Raw genomic sequence first — 21,436 nt, 5'->3', positions numbered from 1 at the left:
AAAGGTAGCCATCTGTTTTTTTAATTCACAGCTAATTGGTTTATAATAATTGAGGATTTTCATTGATGCCATTTTAAAGAATGGGATTTGTATTTTTTGTTAAAAATTAGCATAAACACTGTATCTTCACAGCACCCTCTACGATTTTTCAAAAATGTAGTTCAAACGGTTACTATGGGCCATTCCACGAACATACGCCTGTTTTGGATTAATTCGACAACGAATATTTTACTGTGTAAAATAAGAAGAACGAAAGTAAATTGCAAATTACATTGTTGTTTATTGGAATAATTATTAGCGCCATTTACTTTCGTACTTCTTATGTTGCACAGTAAAATATTCGTTGTCGAAGTAATCCAAAACAGGCGTATGTTCGTGGAATGACCCATACCTACGAATCCACCGAGTTAAAATACCGACAAAGAAATTTCAAACTAATACAATTTTCTGTATCTCCGGATCAACTCAATGGATTTTGATCTTTCTTTTTTAATTTGTATGTAATTTCTACCTACATTAGAAATATACAATTTGTTTATAAATTTATTAATTAATAATCAGTCTAATTTGTTTAAACAATTGTTAAAAAGATATTTTTTACAAAAATCTATTTTTTAATCATACTATCATTAATGGTCATAGAAAAAGTTAAAGTACACTTTAATAAATAAATTATTTTTATTAGATAAGTATTTATTAAAGATAATTTATTTATTAAAGTATACCTTAACTTTTTGTATGCTTAATAATGATAGTATGATTAAAAACACGGATTTTTGGGAAAAAATTATTTTTTCAAAAATTGTTTAAACAAATTAGACTGTTTTTAATTAATAAATGTCAAATTGCAAATAGACGAATTGCATATTTGTAATGTACAGAAAAATTACATACAAGTTAAAACAAGAAAGATCAAAATATATTCAGTAGATCCCGAGTTATAGAAAATTATAGTAGTAGTTTTAAGTTGCCTTTTGTAGTTTTTGAACTCGTGCATTTGTCGGCTCCCAGCTCCCCCTTCACTTACCACGACTACTAACTTTTCGAATATTTAAAGTTATTCTAAATGTTTATAAGCTACAAAATTTCAAAGATTTGGCATTAGGACTTTTGACTATATTATATATATTTTTTTCTTTTTTAGTACATTTTGATAGTATAACTTTTTACTTTCATTTGACATACGCAGAATTGCCCGATCTTCATTATTTTCTGTCTTAGGCTATTGCAAAATCAAGGTCTCTGGGATAAACAAATAGAATAACTTTTAAACTAATTAATGAATCGGTCTCAAATTTTGAGGGTTTGTTAAGTACCCCAATACCCAACTTTGGGTGAAACACTAAATTTCTAAAGTAGTTTTAGTAAAAGTTATTAACAAATAACGATTTTCATTTATTTTGCAGTTTGCGTAGCAACAAATTAACTTTTGAACTTTCAAAAATCGGCATTTGGAGGTTTTTCAATGTTCTAAACTAAAAAATGTAATTTTGTAGTTTTTTGTCAACTATTTAGCTTTTGAATGGGGTGCAAAAAATCGAAAAAAAATTGCGATTTTTGTATTAAATTGTTAATAAATAAAAAACGGACGCGAACTCTAGGCAGGAAACAGGTTGGTTTTCTTCCTATAGGTCTACAATAACTAAAAGAGTAATCAGCTACCTGGATCTTTGAGTATCCCGTACATGGTCTATTTCTAGCTTATTTCCCTGGAGTAATTGGCCGAATAAATAATTTGTAACAAACTTTCTGTGATTCAAGCGAATAAAATTTTTGTATTATTACAAACACGATTGTATTTATTAAAATACAGAAACGTATCATAATAATATTCTAAACTGAATAAATCATAGGCGTTTCTGTTTTCTAAATATAAATTCAATCGGTATTGGTATAATTAGAAGGAGTCCGGTTTATATTGAACACAGAAAGTAATTGAGCCAGAGTGGCTATTATTGACAGGATCAATCACGGTTGTTGATGTAAAACGTTTCCTGTTTTTATTCGTCTTCTTGTTTTTAAACATTTTGTAAACTATTATATTTATATTATGATTTCATTTGTTGATCGACATATTTTTAGAAAATACGTACACTTCAAAAGCTTTATCCCCTTCTTAATTTTTACCTATAGTTCAGGAACCGAAGCTTTTCACCTCGCAATGTTTACAGAATGGATTGATTTGCTTGAAAATTTGAGAATATGTAGTGGATAGTCCAAGAATCAAAATCTATATGATGCCGAAAGGCGCTTTTACCATGGGGGTGTTTGCCACCCCATGTCGGGGCTGGAAATTTTTTATTAAGTATATTTTGACTGCAAAAGTTAATAAAAACATTCATTCTAAGCAAAAAATGTTCTATACATTTTTTTGATAAAATTAATAGTTTTCGATTTATTCGCTATCGAAAGTGTTAGTTTTATATCGAAAAATTCAATGTTTTTTGATAACTCATTTACGATTCATTCAATTTCTGCCGTAGAAAAATTTTTTTCAAACCAAGTCTTGAGAATTAAATAAGCTACAATTTCATATTTAAGCATTTTTTCGTATCTCTGATGCTAATCTTTCTATTCTGAAGAAAATGGCATTTTTTACCAAACTATAAAAATTCGTTATTCGCTTTTAACTCCAGTTTTTTTAAAACTTTCTAAGCCAGTAAATCTTTAAGAATCTATTAATAATACATAAATAAAGAAGAATGAATAAGGCCAATGACTAAAAACACCGTTAACTTACGTTATTATGCTCCCAATTGGATTTATCTTGTTTTTTTTTTCAATAAAATATATTGATTTTTTAACCGTAAGTTTTTTATTTTTTATCTTAGAAAGTTTGGTAAAAAAGAATTTTGTAGATTTTTACAAGATTTATAAGCCAATTGATATTAATTTTTTTTGAAGTCCTCAGTCGCAAAAAGAGGTGACTTTGAAAGGGTTGGTAAAGGTGGTTTTTGCATGTTATTACAAGTTTTAATTGTAAATAGCTCACTCAATTTTTGCCGTAGGAAAGATTTTTGCAAATCGTGTTCTTGGGAATTAAAAAAGCTACAATTTCATATTAAAACATTTTTTTGTCTCTCTGATGCTTATCTTTCTATTCTGAAGAAAAGGCCATTTTTTCCAAACTACAAAAATTCGTCATTCGCTTTTAACTACTTTTTTTTAACTAATAATTCTAAGCCGGCCAAACTTCTAGAACCTATTAATAATACATAAATAAAAAAGACCAAATAAGGTCAGTGACTAATTTTAATTAGGGTGGTGATTAGGAGGTTGCTTTCGATCACTTTTTCGCTGAAAAGATAGAGACTTACATTCTTTTCATTATAAGTCACTTAATTTTTTAGCTAGAGACGAGACTTTTTTATTTCTGGAGATAGGTATTTTTAAATACTTTATATTAGTTTGAACAAGTTATCCTCGAAAAATGCATAGTTTTCCCGTCTTTTGACTTTGAAACTATAATATTTAGCATTTGACGACGAAGAGCTAACATATAATAAAGTATAGCTCGACTACTATTGGTCTTAAAGAAATTAAAAAAAAAGGCTTTGTTTATTTTTTTTTTAATTACATTTTTGTTTAGTAAAGTTGTTTTGATAAAACGAAAACTTTTGGAGTTAATAGCAGAAAACTTATTAAAAACATTGATTTTTTCGATATAAAACTAACACTTTCGATAGCGACTAAATCGAAAACTATACCCTATTCCACTAACATACGCCTGTTTTGGATTACTTTGACAACGAATATTTTACTTTGCAAAATAAGAAGAACGAAAGTAAATTGCAAATTACATTGCTGTTTATTGGAATAATTATTAGCGCCATTTACTTTCGTACTTTTTATGTTGCACAGTAAAATATTCGTTGTCGGAAGTAATCCAAAACAGGCGTATGTTCGTGGAATGGCCCATATTAATTTTATCAAAAAAATGTATAGAACGTTCTTTGCTTAGAATGAATGTTTTTATCAATTTTTGGGGTCAAAATATAATGAAAAATTTCCACCTCCGAGATGGGGTGGCAACCACCCCCATGGTAAAAGCGCCTTTCGGCATCATAGAGATTTTGATCATTGGGCTATTCCCTACTTATTCTCAAATTTTCAAGCAAATCGAGACATACTGTAAAAATTGCGAGGTTTTGTCCTATTTTAAGCTTTGTCTTTATTAGTTTATCATAAAAATATTAAATGGATAGGTGCCAAAACTTGTTTTCGCCCAAAAATATTCAGAAAGGTTTTTAATAGGGATACATTTTAAACTGAAATGTATGTACATTATGCATAGCGTTAACAGGCCTTTTAAGCCCATTGCTGATGGATAATTTTCATCGTTTTTTGTTCTTAGATGTCAGCTTCCGATCTCTGATTCACAACTCACTGACAATCCTCCATTACCGCATCTCTCCATTTCCTTCTTGGTCTCTCTTTTTTGCCCTCGGGCGCTGTCCAACCAATATTCTTGACTTGTCTGTCCTCCTGCATTCTTTCTAGATATCCGAGCCATTCTAGTCTGCATTTTCTCACTATTTTTGATATTGACAGATTAGTATACACTTGGTACACTTCTTCGTTCGTTCGTCTTCTCCGTTCTCCATCAACTACTTTTGCGCCAAATATTCTGCGAAGTATTTTTCTTTCCCAGGCTTCCAATATATTCTGTATGGTTTTATTCATAGTCCATGTCTCGACCCCGTAAAGCATTGTGGGTCTAATTATCGTTTTGTATACTCTTATTTTTGTATTACGCGATAATAATGGTGAGCCACCTCACCGATGACATTAAGGAAATAGAAAGAAATCAAAAAGAAAGCAAGGAAGCAATAGAAAAGCTCATTATAGAAAACAGAGCGATGAGAAAAGAAAATGCGGAACTAAAACAAGAGAATATAGAAATCAAGGAGGAACTCAAAGAAATAACAAACCACATGGAAGTTATGGAAAAACACCGACGAATAAATAACGTAGTCATGAACGGTCTAAGGATAGACACATATGAGCAAGCAGGGTTAAAAGAAACAACTAACAATTTCATCAAACAACACTTAGGAGTAGAGGTTAAAATCAGGAATGCTCACAAGCTAGGAGAAAAAACATGCCTCATTGAATTAGAAAACCAAGAAGAAAAAAGAAAAATAATGGAAAAAAAGTATAAGTTAAAAGAAATAAGAGGGCTAAAGGTATATATTAACGAAGATGCAACCATAAGAAAACGAGAAATACAGAAAACAATTAGAAACATTGCTCAGGAAGAAAGAAACAAAGGAAATGAAGTCAAGATTGGAGTAAAAAAAATATGGGTAAACAACAACGAATAGGGCTTTTCATTCACAGTCATTTGTTTCGAGCTTCTGTCATGTGTCACATAATATTAATATATCTACGTCATACGTTATTGGCATATACCCATGATACACACCAAAGACGTATGACGTAGATATATTAATATTATGTGACACATGACAGAAGCTCGAAACAAATGACAATCGATGAAAAGCCCTATGGAAGTGGAACGACAAAGAAGGAAAAATGATCAAAACAACATCAAAAAACTAGCAGACAATTGTACCATGGGAATAACGATGACGACACAAGTACAGAAAAAGGATAACGATAATACAAAAAAAGGACAAAAGGGAAAAAAATGAAAACCGGACAAAAACACAAGAGAACATGTCGAAAAGAACACTTACTTTTAGGAACATGGAATGTAAGAGGCACATATGGAGAAGGTAAACTTAAATAGCCTTGCAGGAGACGAAACAGCTGGGAAATGATATATTAGAAATAGAAGATACAGTGTTTTTTAATAGCGGCGGAAAGAATAGAACATTAGGCACAGGTTTTATGCTACGAAAAGAACTAAAGGAAGCAATAGTAGAATTCAAACCAATATCAGATCGAATATGTAGTATCAGGATCAAGGGAAAACACCAAAAAATCACTCTCATAAATATTCACGCACCATCTGAAGAAAAAGATAATAATGTCAAAGAATCTTTTTACAGTGAACTAAATAGAACAATCGAAAGTATACCCAGATACGACATGAAAATAATTTTAGTCGACGCAAATGCCAAAATAGGGAAGGAAGAAGTATTTAGACCGACAATAGGAAAACATAGTAAACACAATGAAACTAATGAAAACGGACAGTTCCTCATAGATTTTTCCAGAGAAAAAAATATGATCATAATGAGCACATATTTCGAAAGAAAAGAAATACACAAGGAAACATGGATATCGCCAGATAGAAAGACCAAAAACCAAATAGATCACGTGCTGATCGAAAAAGAAGAGCAGCAATGTATAAAGAAGATTAGAACATACAGAGGACCAGATGCCGACTCCGACCATTACATGGTGGGTATCAAAATGAAGCAACTGATACCTGAAAACAAAAACAAAATGAAAGAAAAGAAATGTATAAATAAACCAATTCGGTTTGCAACAAAAAAAGAGCAAGAAACATACAGAAAAACAATGAAAAGAGAACTAAAAAAGATACAAATAGAAGAACAAACGGAGAACAACTGGGAAATCATAAAGCAAGTAATGAACAAAGCAGCAAAAGAATGTAATAAACAAGAGATTAAAAAGAGGAAGGAGTGGTTCGACATAGAGTGCCAAAAAGAAATAGAACTAAGACAATCATTAAGGATGGAAGTGATCAAGAAAGAAACAAAAGAGACGCATAATAGATATATAGAACAAAGACAAAAAGTAAAGAGGTTGTTGAGAGAAAAGAAGAGAAAACACTTAGATAATAAGCTAAAAGAAATAGAAGAGAACTACAGAAATAAAGAAATAAAAAACCTGTATCAAGGTGCCAGAAACGAGAAAAGAGGATACCAGCAAAAACCCATATTCGTTAAAAACAAAGCTGGAGATAATATAAGCGGCGAAGCAGAAATAGTAGAGAGATGGAAAGAGTATTTTGACGAATTACTAAATGGCAAGAATAAGCCAAACCAAAATGAATCCATAGAAGCAGAGACAGAAAATGAACAGTTAGAAGACATAGAAGATAATCCACCGAGCAAAGAACAAATCGAGGAAATAATTAAAAATCTTAAAAACAACAAATGCCCTGGAAGCGATAACATAACAGCAGAGATGATGAAATATGGTGGAAAATTGCTGAATGATTGGATACACAGAATCATAAAAGATATATGGTTAAAAGAACGAATACCAGAGGACTGGAAGGAAGCAATTATCTGCCCATTACATAAAAAGGCGACAAAACAGAATGCAGTAATTACAGAGGAATAGCATTACTAAACACCGTATACAAAATCCTAGGAAAATCCATAAAAGACAAACTTGAAAAAGAAGCTGAAAATATAATAGGCGAATATCAATGCGGATTTAGAAGAGGGAGAAGCACAACGGACCAAGTATTCGTAATCAGAGAATTACAAGCAGAAAGCTATGAACACAACCTACCAACTACAGCACTATTCATCGACTTCCAACAAGCATACGATAGAATAAAGAGGAAGAAATTAAAAGAGGCGCTTGAGGAATTGGGAGTTAGCAGAAAGCTACGTATCATGATACAGCTTACTCTGGAGAATACAGAAAACAGAGTCAAAATAAACAATCAATCATCAGAAAAATTTATAGTAAACGAAGGATTAAGACAGGGCGATCCTCTGTCATCTTTACTCTTCAACTTATGCCTAGAAAAAATAATGCGAGAAGCGAAAATCAATAGAGAAGGACTCATATATCAAAGAAGACACCAAGTTTTGGCGTTTGCGGATGATGTGGTGTTACTGGCAAGAGGAAAAAAAAGAGCTACAGGAAATGGTACAGAGAATAGTAAAAGCAGCGAAGAAAATGGGACTGTATATAAATTCAACTAAAACAAAATGTATGGAGTGGACAGATGGTCAATTTAGGAATGGACAAAAGTTTAAAGTAGAAGTAGAAGAAGGAACATCATACGAATTCGAAATGGTAGAAAGATTTACATACCTAGGGGCAATAATATCACGTAAACCTATCATTAAAGAAGAAATACAAGCTAGAATAATGGCAGGCAATAGAAGTGTACATGCGCTTAATGTAATGTTGAAAAGCAAGTTTCTATCAAGAAGCGCAAAAGTACAGCTATACAAAACAACTATACAGCCAATAGTAACATACTGCAGTGAGACATGGACAATGACAAAAAATGAACAAAATTTACTGGAGATCTGGGAAAGGAAAATACTAAGGAAGATATATGGAGGAAAAATAAGGGACGGTTTATGGATAAGAAGATCAAATGATGAGTTAAAGCAATTATACAACCAACCTAATATAATAGGAGTGATAAAGGCTCAGAGACTTAGATGGCGAGGTCACATTGAAAGGATGCCAAACACGAGGACTCCAAAAAAGGTACTAAACTACACTATAACTTCAAGAAAGAGAAGAGGAAGGCCGAAAAATAGATGGAAACAAGACGTCGAAAAAGATTTGGAAAGAATGGGGCTAGAGGGCCAAAAAAGAAAAATGACTAACAGGAAGGAATGGAGGAAAATCACATATCAAGCCAGAGAAGAGCTCAGCACATAAAGAAACGTGAAAATGAAGAAAAAAACAAACTTTTCAAGCCATGGGCCTCTAAGGCCTTTAGTGCTATTGTATATATATATATATATATATATATATATATATATATGTATATATATATATATATATATATATATATATATATGTATATATATATATATATATATATATATATATATATATATATATATATATATATATATATAGATATTTATTTAGCCTTAATTATTTTGTTCACAGCCTCAGCGCGTCTATTACTCTTGGCCAGTATTAACTGGATTTCTGATTCTTCCTTACATGTCTGATCCATAAGTGTACCCAAAAACCAAGAGCTTTTTAAAGGATGACATAATTTTTTTAACAATAATTACGAAATTACTGTTTACTTCATGGAAATTCATATTCAATAAACAAAGAAGGGGTCTGAGGTAATACAATGTGACAGATTTATGAGGTAAAAACTTAAAGACATTTAACGAAATCTCGACTTTTTTGCGGTAAAGATATAGTAGTATAGTATAGTTGATCCAAAAGATGGCATAACCCAGACATCCAAAGTGAAAGTTATCCTTCAACACCAAATTGTTCTATATAGTCCACACAATGTCCAGAAAAAAGTCACACCATTTTGAGCGTCGGGTTTGGGGGGGAGGAGAGGAGGGAGAAATCGGTAAATTCGCAGTTTTTTAAGTTTTTCGCCAATATTTCTAAAACTATGCGGTTTAGCATGAACAACCCTTTATACAAAATTGTTCTACATTAAATTTGAAATAAAAAAGGCTCTATGCATAATCTTTCTAAAATGAATGGTTCCAAAGTTACGGAGGTAGTATAGTATAACTGGTCCAAAAAAGGCCTAACCCAAACATCCAAAGTAAAAGTTTTCGTCCAACACCAAAATGTTCTATATGGTCCACATATTGTTCAGTAAAAAGTTACACCATTTTGAGCGTCCGGTTTGGGAGGGAGATATGAGAGAAGCCGGTAAATTAGTAGTTTTTTTTAAGTTTTTCGTCAATATTTCTAAAACTATGCTTTAGCGTAAACAATGTTATAGACAAAAATGTTCTACATGAAATTTAAAACAAAAAATGTTCTATACATAATTGTTATAAAATCAACGGTTCCAGGGTTACGGAGGGTGAAAATTCGAGGTTTTCGATACTTTATATATTTTTTGGGGCAATATTTAGGATATAACTATACCAAAAACCCAGACATCCAAAGTGAAAGTTATCCTCCAACACCAAATTGTTCTATATGATCCACATAATGTTCAGAAAAAAGTCACACCATTTTGAGCGTCGGGTTTGGGGGGGGGGGGGAGAAGGGGGAGAAATCGGTAAATATAAAAAGTATCGAAAACCTCCACATTTCACCCTCCGTAACTCTGGAACCGTTGATTCTATAACAATTATGTATACAACCTTTTTTGTTTTAAATTTTATGTAGAACATTTTTCCATAGAACATTCCTTACGCTAAAGCATAGTTTTAGAAATATTGACGAAAAACGTAAAAAACTACTAATTTACCGACTTCTCCTACATCTCCCCCCCAAACCGGACGCTCAAAATGGTGTAACTTTTTACTGAACAATATGTGGGCCATATAGAACAATTTGGTGTTGAAGGAAAACTTTTACTTTGGATGTCTGCGTTAGGCCTTTTTTTGGACCAATTATACTATACTACCTCCGTAACTTTGGAACCGTTCATTTTAGAAGGGTTATGCATAGGGCCTTTTTTATTTCAAATTTAATGTAGAACAATTTTGTGTAGAAGGTTGTTCATGCTAAACCGCTTAGTTTTAGAAATATTGACGAAAAACGTAAAAAACTACGAATTTGCAGATTTCTCCCCCCTCTCCCCCCAAACCCGACGCTCAAAATGGTGTGACTTTTTTCTGAACATTATGTGGACCATATAGAACAATTTGGTGTTGGAGGATAACTTTCACTTTGGATGTCTGGGTTTGGGTCTAACTATACCATACTAATAGATAATTATAGCAAAATATACATAGTACAGAGGCGTATTTAATAAAAAAAAGGATATACAGAGCAATATTAAGAAAGAGATATGTTTTGTCGATATATTACAAAGGATGTAAAACTTCTTGCTAGTGTTGTCATATTGTTATATCGTTAGTACATGCTACATGCAGAAGGAATCTTGCTTTCCTTAGAAATTTCTCCAAAACAATTCACACATTCACTCACCAATTCAACGGTACTGTTGAAATGGTTTGCCGATTAACTTCGGATAGACAACCTTCGAATACTTTTTGATTTTTTGTTTATAATCGGAATCTAACCTACCATTGGGCACCACAGGCGGAATACATTCAACCAGCGCCGGATTAACCATTAGGCGGACTACGCGGCCGCCTAGGGCCCGCGCCCTTGATGGGCCCGTGTCACACTCAAAAATTAATACTGAATTAATTAAGCAGTAATTAAAAAAATAAGAGAAAATGAAAGAAAAAGAGAATGGTTAATTTATGATTTCCAATCAAATTCAACTGATTCCAACTGGTCTTACAGGGAAAAGTAGAGGGAAAGCGAGGACCAGGAAGGCGAAGGATTTCGTGGCTGAAAAATCTACGTACGTGGTTCAACACGACCACTACAAATCTTTTCAGAGCAGCAGTGTGCAAAGTACAGATTGCCATGATGGTCGCCAACATCCGAAACGGATAGGCACTACAAGAAGAAGAATCAAAATCAGGTTTTTTGTTTTGTCTTCCGTCAAGTATGTCAGGAAATACAACCGACTTCAAGCCAAATTAAGCAGTTAGATATCTCCAATAGTTCTAATCATTCACTCAATTTGATAATAAATTTTGCAAGCAAATTTTGCTTAGAAGCTGTTAATTATTTTGGTTTGACTCAAGAAATATTCGTCTTTTTTTTTAATTTCTACCCACCGATGGGCCTTATAGTCCATTTACTCACGATAAAATATTGCTAAACCTCCGGAGTTTAAAGAACCTTTGGATTTTAAAGAAGAGCTTGAATTGACATGAAATTTGGCATACACATAGCTAACATGTCAAAAAAAAAGTGATATTGTGCCGATGTGTGCTTTTGCTCTGAGGTTGAGTCCACCTCTTCTCAGGGTTGAAAAAATATACGATCAAAATACGTCCGCAAGTGGATTAACTGACTAATTATAAACAACTTTTGTTAATAGAGTTTTTTCACCAAGTCAATACAGTTCGAGTTATTTGAGAGTGAATATTTTCATTTTTAAGCAAAAGAAAAACAGACGTTTTTAGACGGTTTTATCTCAAAAAGTAAGTATTTTATCAAAAATATAACTTATAAAAAAGTGAAAAAATAGTGTATGTGTGAAGTCTGTAGACTGACTAGAAGAAGAGTTGTAGCTAACGAAAAGTAGGTTCTTATTCGTCAAATTACAAATCGAATATTTCAACGTGAAATGACCAACATATAAAGCACGTTTCAGGGAAAACTTTTCATAACTTTTTTAAAGTGTTTAAAAAATATTTGTTTTTGTTTTTTAAAAAGTTTCTGGCATAAAAAGTAAGCAAGATACGCTCAAAATATAGTTGATTCCTTTTTTTGGCTAAAAAAACTGGTGAAAATAACCCCCTAATTAGCATTCCAAATGAAATTAATCATTACCGCTTCACAAACTATTTTACTTATATGTATTGTTTGTATGCTCTGTAAGTTTTACCGGTATAAAGTGCTTGTTTATGAAAGAGCTGTAGTAGATAGGGCTTGAACAAGTCACTAATAATTACGAGTGTATGCAAATTTTGAACAACCGTATCTTAACAATTTTTATCTTCCCAAAAGACAAAAATCTAAAATATTCAGAAAAGCAAAACCTAAATTTTTTACTCTTTGAGATTTTTGGTGTTACTAATAATTTTTAGGTGATTTTGAAAAAAAGAATTTTTTTTCAAAATTAAAAAAAAATGTTTAACTTTAAATCATAATTTTTTAAATATAAGCACTGTGAACCGGTGAAACTTACAATCATATAAATAATACTTAAGTACAAACTAGATTTTTTTGCCCAAAAAATGGGACCAAAATTATTTTGAGCTTAACTTGCTTAATTTTTATACTAAACTTTAACTTGTTTAAAAGAAGAAACATAAAGCTTTTTGAACACTTTAAAAAAGTTGTGATGAGTTTTCACCGAAAAGTGCTTTATTTTTTGGTTATTTACGTTAAATTATTTGATTTGGAATTTGTCGAATAATAATCTACTTTTCATTGGCTACAGCTCTGCTTATAATGGGTGTACATACTTCATACATACACCATTTGTTTTACTTTTTTCTAAGAATATTTTTTCGATAAAATATAATAATAAAAAACCGTGAGTAACTGGACTATTAATGTCAAGTTTTTGCGAAATGTCGGTTAAAAGACTCTTATACTAGATTTTCAGCTAGATTTGATGCTCTGTTTAAAGCATTACAAATAAATAATGTTATAGGAAAATGAATAATTATCAAATAGATCTTTTAACCATTATGTGGTCCAAAATTTTAGAACGTTTTAGTGCTGCTAGTAAACATTAAAAGATCCAACTATAAAATCAGATGCAATTATTTTACTGAAATCTTTAGCAAAGTAACAGAACTAAAAAAAGAAAATGATCTTTTTACATTGTCGTAATTTATTTTTGGAGTAAATACTTCCCAAAACAACATAAATATCTGTAAATGGTCGCTATAAAGCGGACTACTTCCTATGGCCGCCTAGGGCCTCATGATGCCTTAAACCGCCACTGCATTCACCTATGGCTAGCCAGATCATAATTAGGACTATTAAAGAAACCAATACTAAAAGATTCTGCATATTTGAAGAACATATTTATTTTACTTGAATTATCTTAAATAATAGTTAAAAATTAACATAGACGATTGCGTTTTGATTCAATTCGAATCTCTTACCATTCTCGAATAATATGTGTTTCTAGGTCTATCCGTTATCAAACGGGCTCGTAAAAAGACTGAATTAAATCAAAACCCACCGACTGGTTGGTAAATATATTGAAATATTTTAGCGACTCTAACGAGGAAAGTTGAAGTGAGTGTGGATAACGATTAAAGTAAACTGTAAACCCAAGGCTTAACCAAGCCATTGGGCGATGCTAGGAATCTATTCCACTAAGTCAATGGTCTCCAATACACGCTGTATGCAGCCTACGGCGTCTATTGGAGACAACCGGCTAAGCACTTAAATTCACCCCGTAATTTGAATTTGCTTTAGAATTTAGAATGACTATTTTTTTAAATATTTTTGGTTATAAGGCAGTTTTTGCCTTTCGAAGTTTATTAAAAGTAACGGAAATGAACAATTTTCCTACGGAGTGACGCTGTACGTAGCCTACAGCGTCTATTGGAGACCACAGCCTAAGGTATTAACAGTTTACCCATCTAAACCGCTATCATTGTGTACTCTGCGTCGAGTATAACGTGAAACAAAATAAACATAGATGATTGCGTTTTGATTCAATTCGAGTCTCTTGCTATCCTCTGACACGTGTTTTTAGGTTTACCCGTTATCAAAGAGGCTCGTAGAAAGACTGAACTGAATCAAAGCGATCAGAGATCGTAATAGTTGTTACAGACAATTTTTATTCTTTTTTAGGTTTGTGGAGACTGTCAAGGCATCCAAATTATTTCGGAGAGATAGTCTTATGGTGGGGGATATTTATAATTTCGCTCAACGTTCTTGATGGAATAGAATGGGTAGCTATAATGTCTCCCCTATTTACAACAGTAATTATATTATTCCTATCTGGTATTCCTCTTCTTGAAAGGTCTTCCGATGATAAGTATCACGAGTAAGTAAAAGTACCTATATAAATAAAAACTAATAACCAAATCAGCAAAAAAATATAAAACAAAATATCATAATATAGCCAGGGAGGTAGTGTCAAATTTAACCGGAGCATTTTAGCATGGCGCTTTCTTTTTATTTAGTTAGGTATTCCAAAGCTGATTAACAAATGATGTGTCAGCTGGCCCAAAACCGGGGATTTTAGACAAGAAAAGGTAAAATATTAAACTTGATGGAAAAACGCTACAAGTTATGTCAAATATTTATCTACGTGACTTACAACTTTTAATAGCCTTGCTGACTTTTCTCCTAGCTTTCACTCAGGAAATCCGGGTTCAAATCCTGGCGTTGAAATTTTTTTTTGTTTTTAAAATTGACATTTTATTTTGAAAAATAATTATTTTTATAATACGACGTCTGTATTATTTATACGAGACAATATAAAAAAATCTGTATGTCTTTTATAAAATTATGCATAGAACTTATGAAATAGAACTATGCATTTGATCATAAATATTATGATTGACCTTAATAAGCAAAGTTGTTGTAAATGAACCCCTGAAGCTTCCTGAGTTAGTACGACCAATCTAAGTGAAAAAGGGGTTGCCCTCCCCACCCCCTCCCGACATTTTTTTTATTTTTTGGACAAACTGTTTTTTCTTAATGTAATATGATGTAGAACCAAAAGATACATACAACCCTAATTTTTCACTTTTCTATCACCAACCCCCATTTTTTAATAGCAATCTAAATATTTCCCTGTTCTCTATAATAGGTATATAAAAATGGATGTTTGTCTGTATGAGGAGCGAGTTAAATTAATACTAAATAGCTTTGTCATGAAATATATCCAGTGGTTACAGCCAATTCTTTCCAAACGGAATATATCCAATAGAAAATAGCTATCGAAAGTGTGCAAATCAGTCAAAACACAATAAATCCAGTATTCCGCTGAATAACGCCTTTATTATAAAAATAATTATTTTTCAAAATAAAATGTCAATTTTAAAAACAAAAAAAAATTTCAACGCCAGGATTTGAACCCGGATTGCCTGAGTGAAAGCCACGAGAGAAGTCAGCAAGGCTATTAAGAATTGTAAGTCACGTAGATAAATATTTGACATAAGTTGTAGCGTTTTTCCATCAAGTTTCATATTTTACCTTTTCTTGTCTAAAATCCCCGGTTTTGGGCCAGCTGACACATCATTTGTTAATAAGCTTTGGAATACCTGACTAAATAAAAAGAAAGCAGCCATGCTAAAATGCTCCGGTCAAAGACACTACCTCCCTGGCTAAATAATCGAACTATGTTTGGCTTCCCGCATCACGTTTTATAGTTTTTTTATACAATTCCTTACTTTTTATCATATCAAATGCTTGTTTAAAGTTTTAAAGTCTATAAATAATATTATGGTCGGTTTTTGGTATTTATGGCTTTCCTCTAGTATCTCTTTCAGCAAGAAAATATGTCCTGTTGTGCTTTTTTCCTTATCTAAAACCCGCCTGATATTCACCAATTATTATATCTTTCTTAATGCGACGTTTAGCAATGTTTTGCCATTCTAATTTTTGCATTAGCTATTGTCTCATTTTTTTTTGTGAATGGGACATATTATTGCTTCCGACCATTATTTTGGTACTTGTTCACCATTCCATACTTTTTCAGTTAATATCTGCATCAGTGGCGGTTCTAGACCAAAAAGCAAGTCACAATATATTTTGAGTGACCGCTTTACAAAAGTGATTATAGTACAAAAGTCCTGTAAAATCTGGGGGGGGGGGCAGCTGCCCCCCCCCTGCTCCGGGCTAGAACCGCCACTGATCTGCATTTCTTCATACATGCGATTTCCTCCATATTTGAATATCTCAGATGTTAATTGGTCGTTTCCTGGACTTTTGTTATTTTTTAGGCTCTCAATAGTATTTTTCTTCTTCCCTAGTAGGACGCATCTCGTCGATATTATTTGGATTTGACTTTGTACTTAGGGGGCATCCATAAACTACGTCGTAAAAAATTTGAACTTTTTAATCCCCCCCTCCGTCGTAATTCGTCGTTTACAGACGAACCCCCCCCCCCCCCCCCATGTCGACGTCGTCATTGCAGTTCACGACCCCCCCTTTCAGTGATTTAAAAAAATTCAATGTTATTTCTGTTTTGTTTTAATCAACCTTGAAACTTTATTTGCGAATGTATCATAACAAGAACAATTAAGGGGGTAGGCGCAAAATCTTGATCCAATGCTATTTAAATGCATTCTTTTTTTTCGAATCCTGATAAAACTAATAAATATATTTGAAAAATATAAACGCAGAATGAAAGATTACATTATTACCGAGGGCTGAAAGTCCCTTAGAATAAACAAAAGGTTTCTTTTGAATGAAAATTTTAAACTTAAAAATCAGAATAAATATTCTGTTTTTTTATCCCTGTAACTTATTAAAATAAACATTATAGATGTTTTCAGAAACTTTTGGTCCTCGGTAATAATGTAATCTCTCAATCTGCGTTTAAATTTTTCAAAAATTTTTATTAGTTTTCTGTATTCGAGCACATCATCATCATCAGCCTCTCTCAATCCACTGCTGGACATAGGCCTCCCCTGTTTGTCTTCAAAGTGTTCTATCTTGTGCTTTCTGTATCCAGTTTTTTGTTGTCTTTCGTAAGTCGTCTTGCCATCGTATTGGTCATCGAGCACACAGCACATAAATGAATTAACAATTTAATATTGTTTGCTTCCAGACGTTGTTCTGTATATACAGGGTGTAACAAAAATACAGGTCATAAATTAAACCACATATTCTGGGACCAAAAATAGTTCGATTGAACCTAACTTACCTTAGTACAAATGAGCACACAAAAAAAGTTACAGCCCTTTGAACTTACAAAATAAAAATCGATTTTTTCCAATATATCGAAAACTATTTGAGGTTTCTGATTAAAAAAGGGCATGTGGCATTCTTATGACAGGAGTATCTCAAAAAAAAGTTATAGTGAAATTTGTGCACCCCATAAAAATTTTATGGGGGTTTTGTTCCCTTAAACCTCCCAAACTTTTGTCTACGTTTCAATTAAATTATCATTGTGACACCATTGGTTAAACACAATATTTTTAAAACTTTTTTGCGTCTAAGTACTTTTTCGAAAAGCTAGTTTTTATCGAGATATTTTGAATATTTGTCAAATCCATCACATATTTGCATACTGTTAAGTACGATTATGAGACCTGGTAATAATATGCATTTATTTATAAATTATTACAGTTTGAGGTATATTTTGAACCATATTAAAAATGAATCCATATCTCGATAAAAGGTGCCTTATCGGAAAAATACTAAGAGACAAAAAAGTTTTAAAAATACTGTGTTTAACTCGTGGTACCGCAATAATAGTTTCATTGGAACGTACACAAACATTTGGGGGGTCTAAAGGCACAAAACCCCAATAAAAATTTTATGTAAACATATTAAAAAAGAAGGCACATCTCGAATAAAACTGGTTCATCGAAAAAATACTAAGAGGCAAAAAGGTTTTAAAAATATTGTGTTTAACTAATGGTACCACAATAATAATTTGATTGTAACGTACATAAAAGTTTGGGGGGGTTTAAGGGAACAAAACCCCCATAAAATTTTTATGGGGTACACAAATTTCACTATAATTTCTTTTTAAGATGTTCCTGACATAAGAGTGCCACATGTTTATTTTCATTAAAAAATCTCTTTTAGTTTTCGATATATCGGAAAAAATCGATTTTCATTTTGTAACTTTAAAGGGCTATAACTTTTTTTGTGCGCATATTTGTACTAAGGTAAGTTAGGTTCAATCGAACTATTTTTATTCTCAGAATATGGGATTTAATTTATGACCTGTATTTTTGTTACACCCTGTATAGAAGCGCTTGTTTAAACCCAAAGAACAATGTCTTATTGTTTGTTGTCCTGTACAAAAGTGCTACCTAATATTATTTTACTATTATTACTGATAAAAACGAAATGTATGCGATAAAAGTATAATAAGAGAATTCTTTTTAATTTTAACAAAGGTGTATTTATTCGTAAACGTTTTGTTTTATTTTCAATTTCATTTCAAAAACTATATGTTTTTATATGAATATCTGATACTTTAATGCTGGTAAAAGCTAGTAAAAAATTATATTTATAGAGACAATAGCGACCAATTTAAATATACCAATATATTAAACGACGTCGAATGCGCACTCATACCCCCCACCCCTGTCGTATTTCGTCGAAATAAGCAAGCCCCCCCTCCCTCTTCACAACGACGTAGTTTATTGATGTCCCCTTGGATATTCTTCCTCGGTAACTAAGTTTACTTCCAGATTTTCTTGTCCATTCGGCAAATATTCGAAATATTCTTTCTCTTTATTTAAAATGTTTTTTTTATTCATTAGACTTATTTCATTTTGGTCTCTCATAAATAATGCATAGACAAAATCCATTCTTTTAAATTTTTGCACCCGGTACATATTCTTATATCTTAAATTGTGTAATTTTCCTTAATTTCTTCTAAAAGTTTTTCATTATACATTCTTTTCTTTTCTATTAATATTTTTTAGTTCTTTTTCTTTATTCAGTGTACTTATTTTCAGCATCTTTTGATGCTAATTTCAGCAATCTTAATCGTAATTTACTTCGCTCCTCTAATTCTTTTCTACATTCGTCCTCGAACCAAGTTTTCTACATTTTTTTTAAATTTATTCTCTACTATTTTTGGCTGATTTAACTATACCTCTCTTAATTCTTCCCAACATTTGTTCTGGATTTTCTTCTTCTTTGGTTTTGTGCCCCATTCATCGTTGAACGCTTGTTCGTAATTTCTTTTTTCATTTTCTGTCATTAACCTTGTAGCCCTATTTAATGTTCGTTTTTTTTTAGTTTAAGTTCTTCAGAACTGGTAGATATAATATGTTTCATTTTCGCTCCTACCATAAAGGAGTCAGAGTCTGCGTCCGGCCCTCTGTATGCCCTGATTTTAGTTATACACTTTTCTTCATCCTTTTCAATCAGTACCTACATGGTCGATCTGGTTGATTACTTTGCCATTTGTAGATTTCCATGTGACTTTATATTATACAGGGTATCCAGAAACTCTATCGACAAACGAAGACAGGAGATTCTTCAGATAATTTTAAGACAATTTAACCCAATTCACTTAGTCCGAAAATGCTTCCTAAGGGAGCTAGAGCTCTTTGAAGATGGCGTCTTGTAATTAGTATTTCTTAAATACCTCCATAACGCTTCTATTTAGAAAAACAAAAATTGGTACGCGTATTTATCTTCAAGATATAAATCTAATCCATCCATTGAAAATTTCTAGTACCGATCATAGGTGTCCGTTTTGAGTAGGGCAACGGTTATTTTATCGCATAACTTTTTTATCTTTAACTTTTTATGCATTTCTGACACTGGATTATTAAATTGTAAAGTATTCTAGTACTAAAAGGTACTCTTGTTTTAAATCGTAGGACACACCGTTTTCTAGAAAAATCGATTTGAAAATTTTTCGCCTTTTGAATTAAAAAAATTTAAAAAAAATCTATTTAGAAAGACGAAAACTGATACATTTATTTATATTCCAGATATAAATCGATTTCATTAATTGCGAATTTCTAGTACTGGTCATAGGCGTCCGTTTTGGGTAGGTCAACAGTTATTTTATAGCATAACTTTTTTTTTGTAGTAATGTATAACTTTTTTGTGTCGATCGGATAGCTCAGTGCGACTAACGGCTGACCCACACTTCACTTCGCCATGAGGTATGTGCGTTAAAGCCCAGCCCGGGCCATCGGAAAACAAAAAGGCTAACGCGTCAGTATAACATTCTAAATATGGACCTGGCGCTTAGACTGGAATATGCGGGCATCTGATCGACCTATGAGGGAGCAGTACGGCAAGGGACAAGGGCTTGCGGCTCGGTCAAACTCCCCCGTAGATCCCTACCGAAGGGAGTTGACGCCTAAGAACGGTGTATACACACACACTTTTTTGTCTTGAATTTTTGAGCATTATTGACACTAGAATATTAAATTATAAGGTATTCGAGTACTAAAAGTTACTCTTACTTTATGTTGGTAAAATACTTAGTTTTTTGTTGAAAATTTCTTTCAATTTTTTTTTTAAATTCCAAAAACGAAAAACTTTCAAATCGATTTTTCTAGAAAACGGTGTGTCCTACCGACTTAAAACAAGAGTACCTTTTAGTACTATAATACCTCACAATTTAATAATCCGGTGTCAAAAATTCATAAAAGTTAAGGACAAAAAAGTTATACGATAAAATACACGTTGCTCTACCCAAAATGGACGCCTATGACCGGTACTAGAAATTTGCATGGATGGAATCGATTCATCTCTGAAAAGTAAATATGCATACCAATTTTCGTTTTTCTAAATAGAAGCGTTCTGGAGGTATTTAAGAAAAACTAATTTCATGACGCCATCTTCAAAGAGCTCTAGCTCCCTTAAGAAGTATTTTCGGACAAGGTGAATTGGGTTAAATTGTCTTAAATTATCTGAGGAATCTCCTGTCTTCGTTTGTCGGTAGAGTTTCTGCACACCCTGTATATCTTTGAGTTGAAAATAAGTGTTTTTAACAACCAGATTATTTTCTTTGGCGAAGTCTTTTAGCAAGTGACCCTTATTATTTGTTCTGTAGTGCAAACTGTATTTACCTATCGTAGATGTATAGCTTTCTTCCATGCCAATTTTTTTGTTTACGTTCCCTAGTACCACTTTCAGATCGTATTCAACTATCTTTCCATATGCTTTATCCAAATCACTGTGAAATTCCTCTTTCATTTCTGCACTCATTTCCTCTGATGGTGCGTGTATGTTCACAAGTGAAATTTTTCAAATTTAGCTCTTATCTTTAGAATAATCTTCCTTAAATTGCCTTAAACCCTACAATTAACTCCTTACATTTTTTGTTTATTAGAAAGCATGTTCCCAACAATCCCAACATACTAATTTTACCCCCGACCATTAGAGAAGATATTGTTTTCTATATCCAATCCTT

The 21,436-nt window shown here is 32.3% G+C and overlaps 1 protein-coding gene across 3 annotated transcripts in view; it reads left to right on the top strand.

The window, feature by feature from the left end:
* Positions 1–21,436, top strand: part of LOC114341094 (uncharacterized) — an 85,767-nt gene that overhangs the window by 58,002 nt on the left and 6,329 nt on the right. For all 3 annotated transcript variants that reach the window (XM_050661204.1, XM_050661203.1, XM_050661205.1), the window contains exon 5: positions 14,209–14,404. In XM_050661204.1, coding sequence (XP_050517161.1) covers positions 14,209–14,404 — 196 coding nt within the window. The remainder of the gene's footprint in view (positions 1–14,208; positions 14,405–21,436) is intronic.

This window comes from Diabrotica virgifera, chromosome 9 (assembly GCF_917563875.1).
Source record: "Diabrotica virgifera virgifera chromosome 9, PGI_DIABVI_V3a".
NCBI classification, from domain to species: Eukaryota; Metazoa; Arthropoda; class Insecta; order Coleoptera; family Chrysomelidae; genus Diabrotica; species Diabrotica virgifera.
This window is presented reverse-complemented; position numbering and strand designations above follow the sequence as displayed.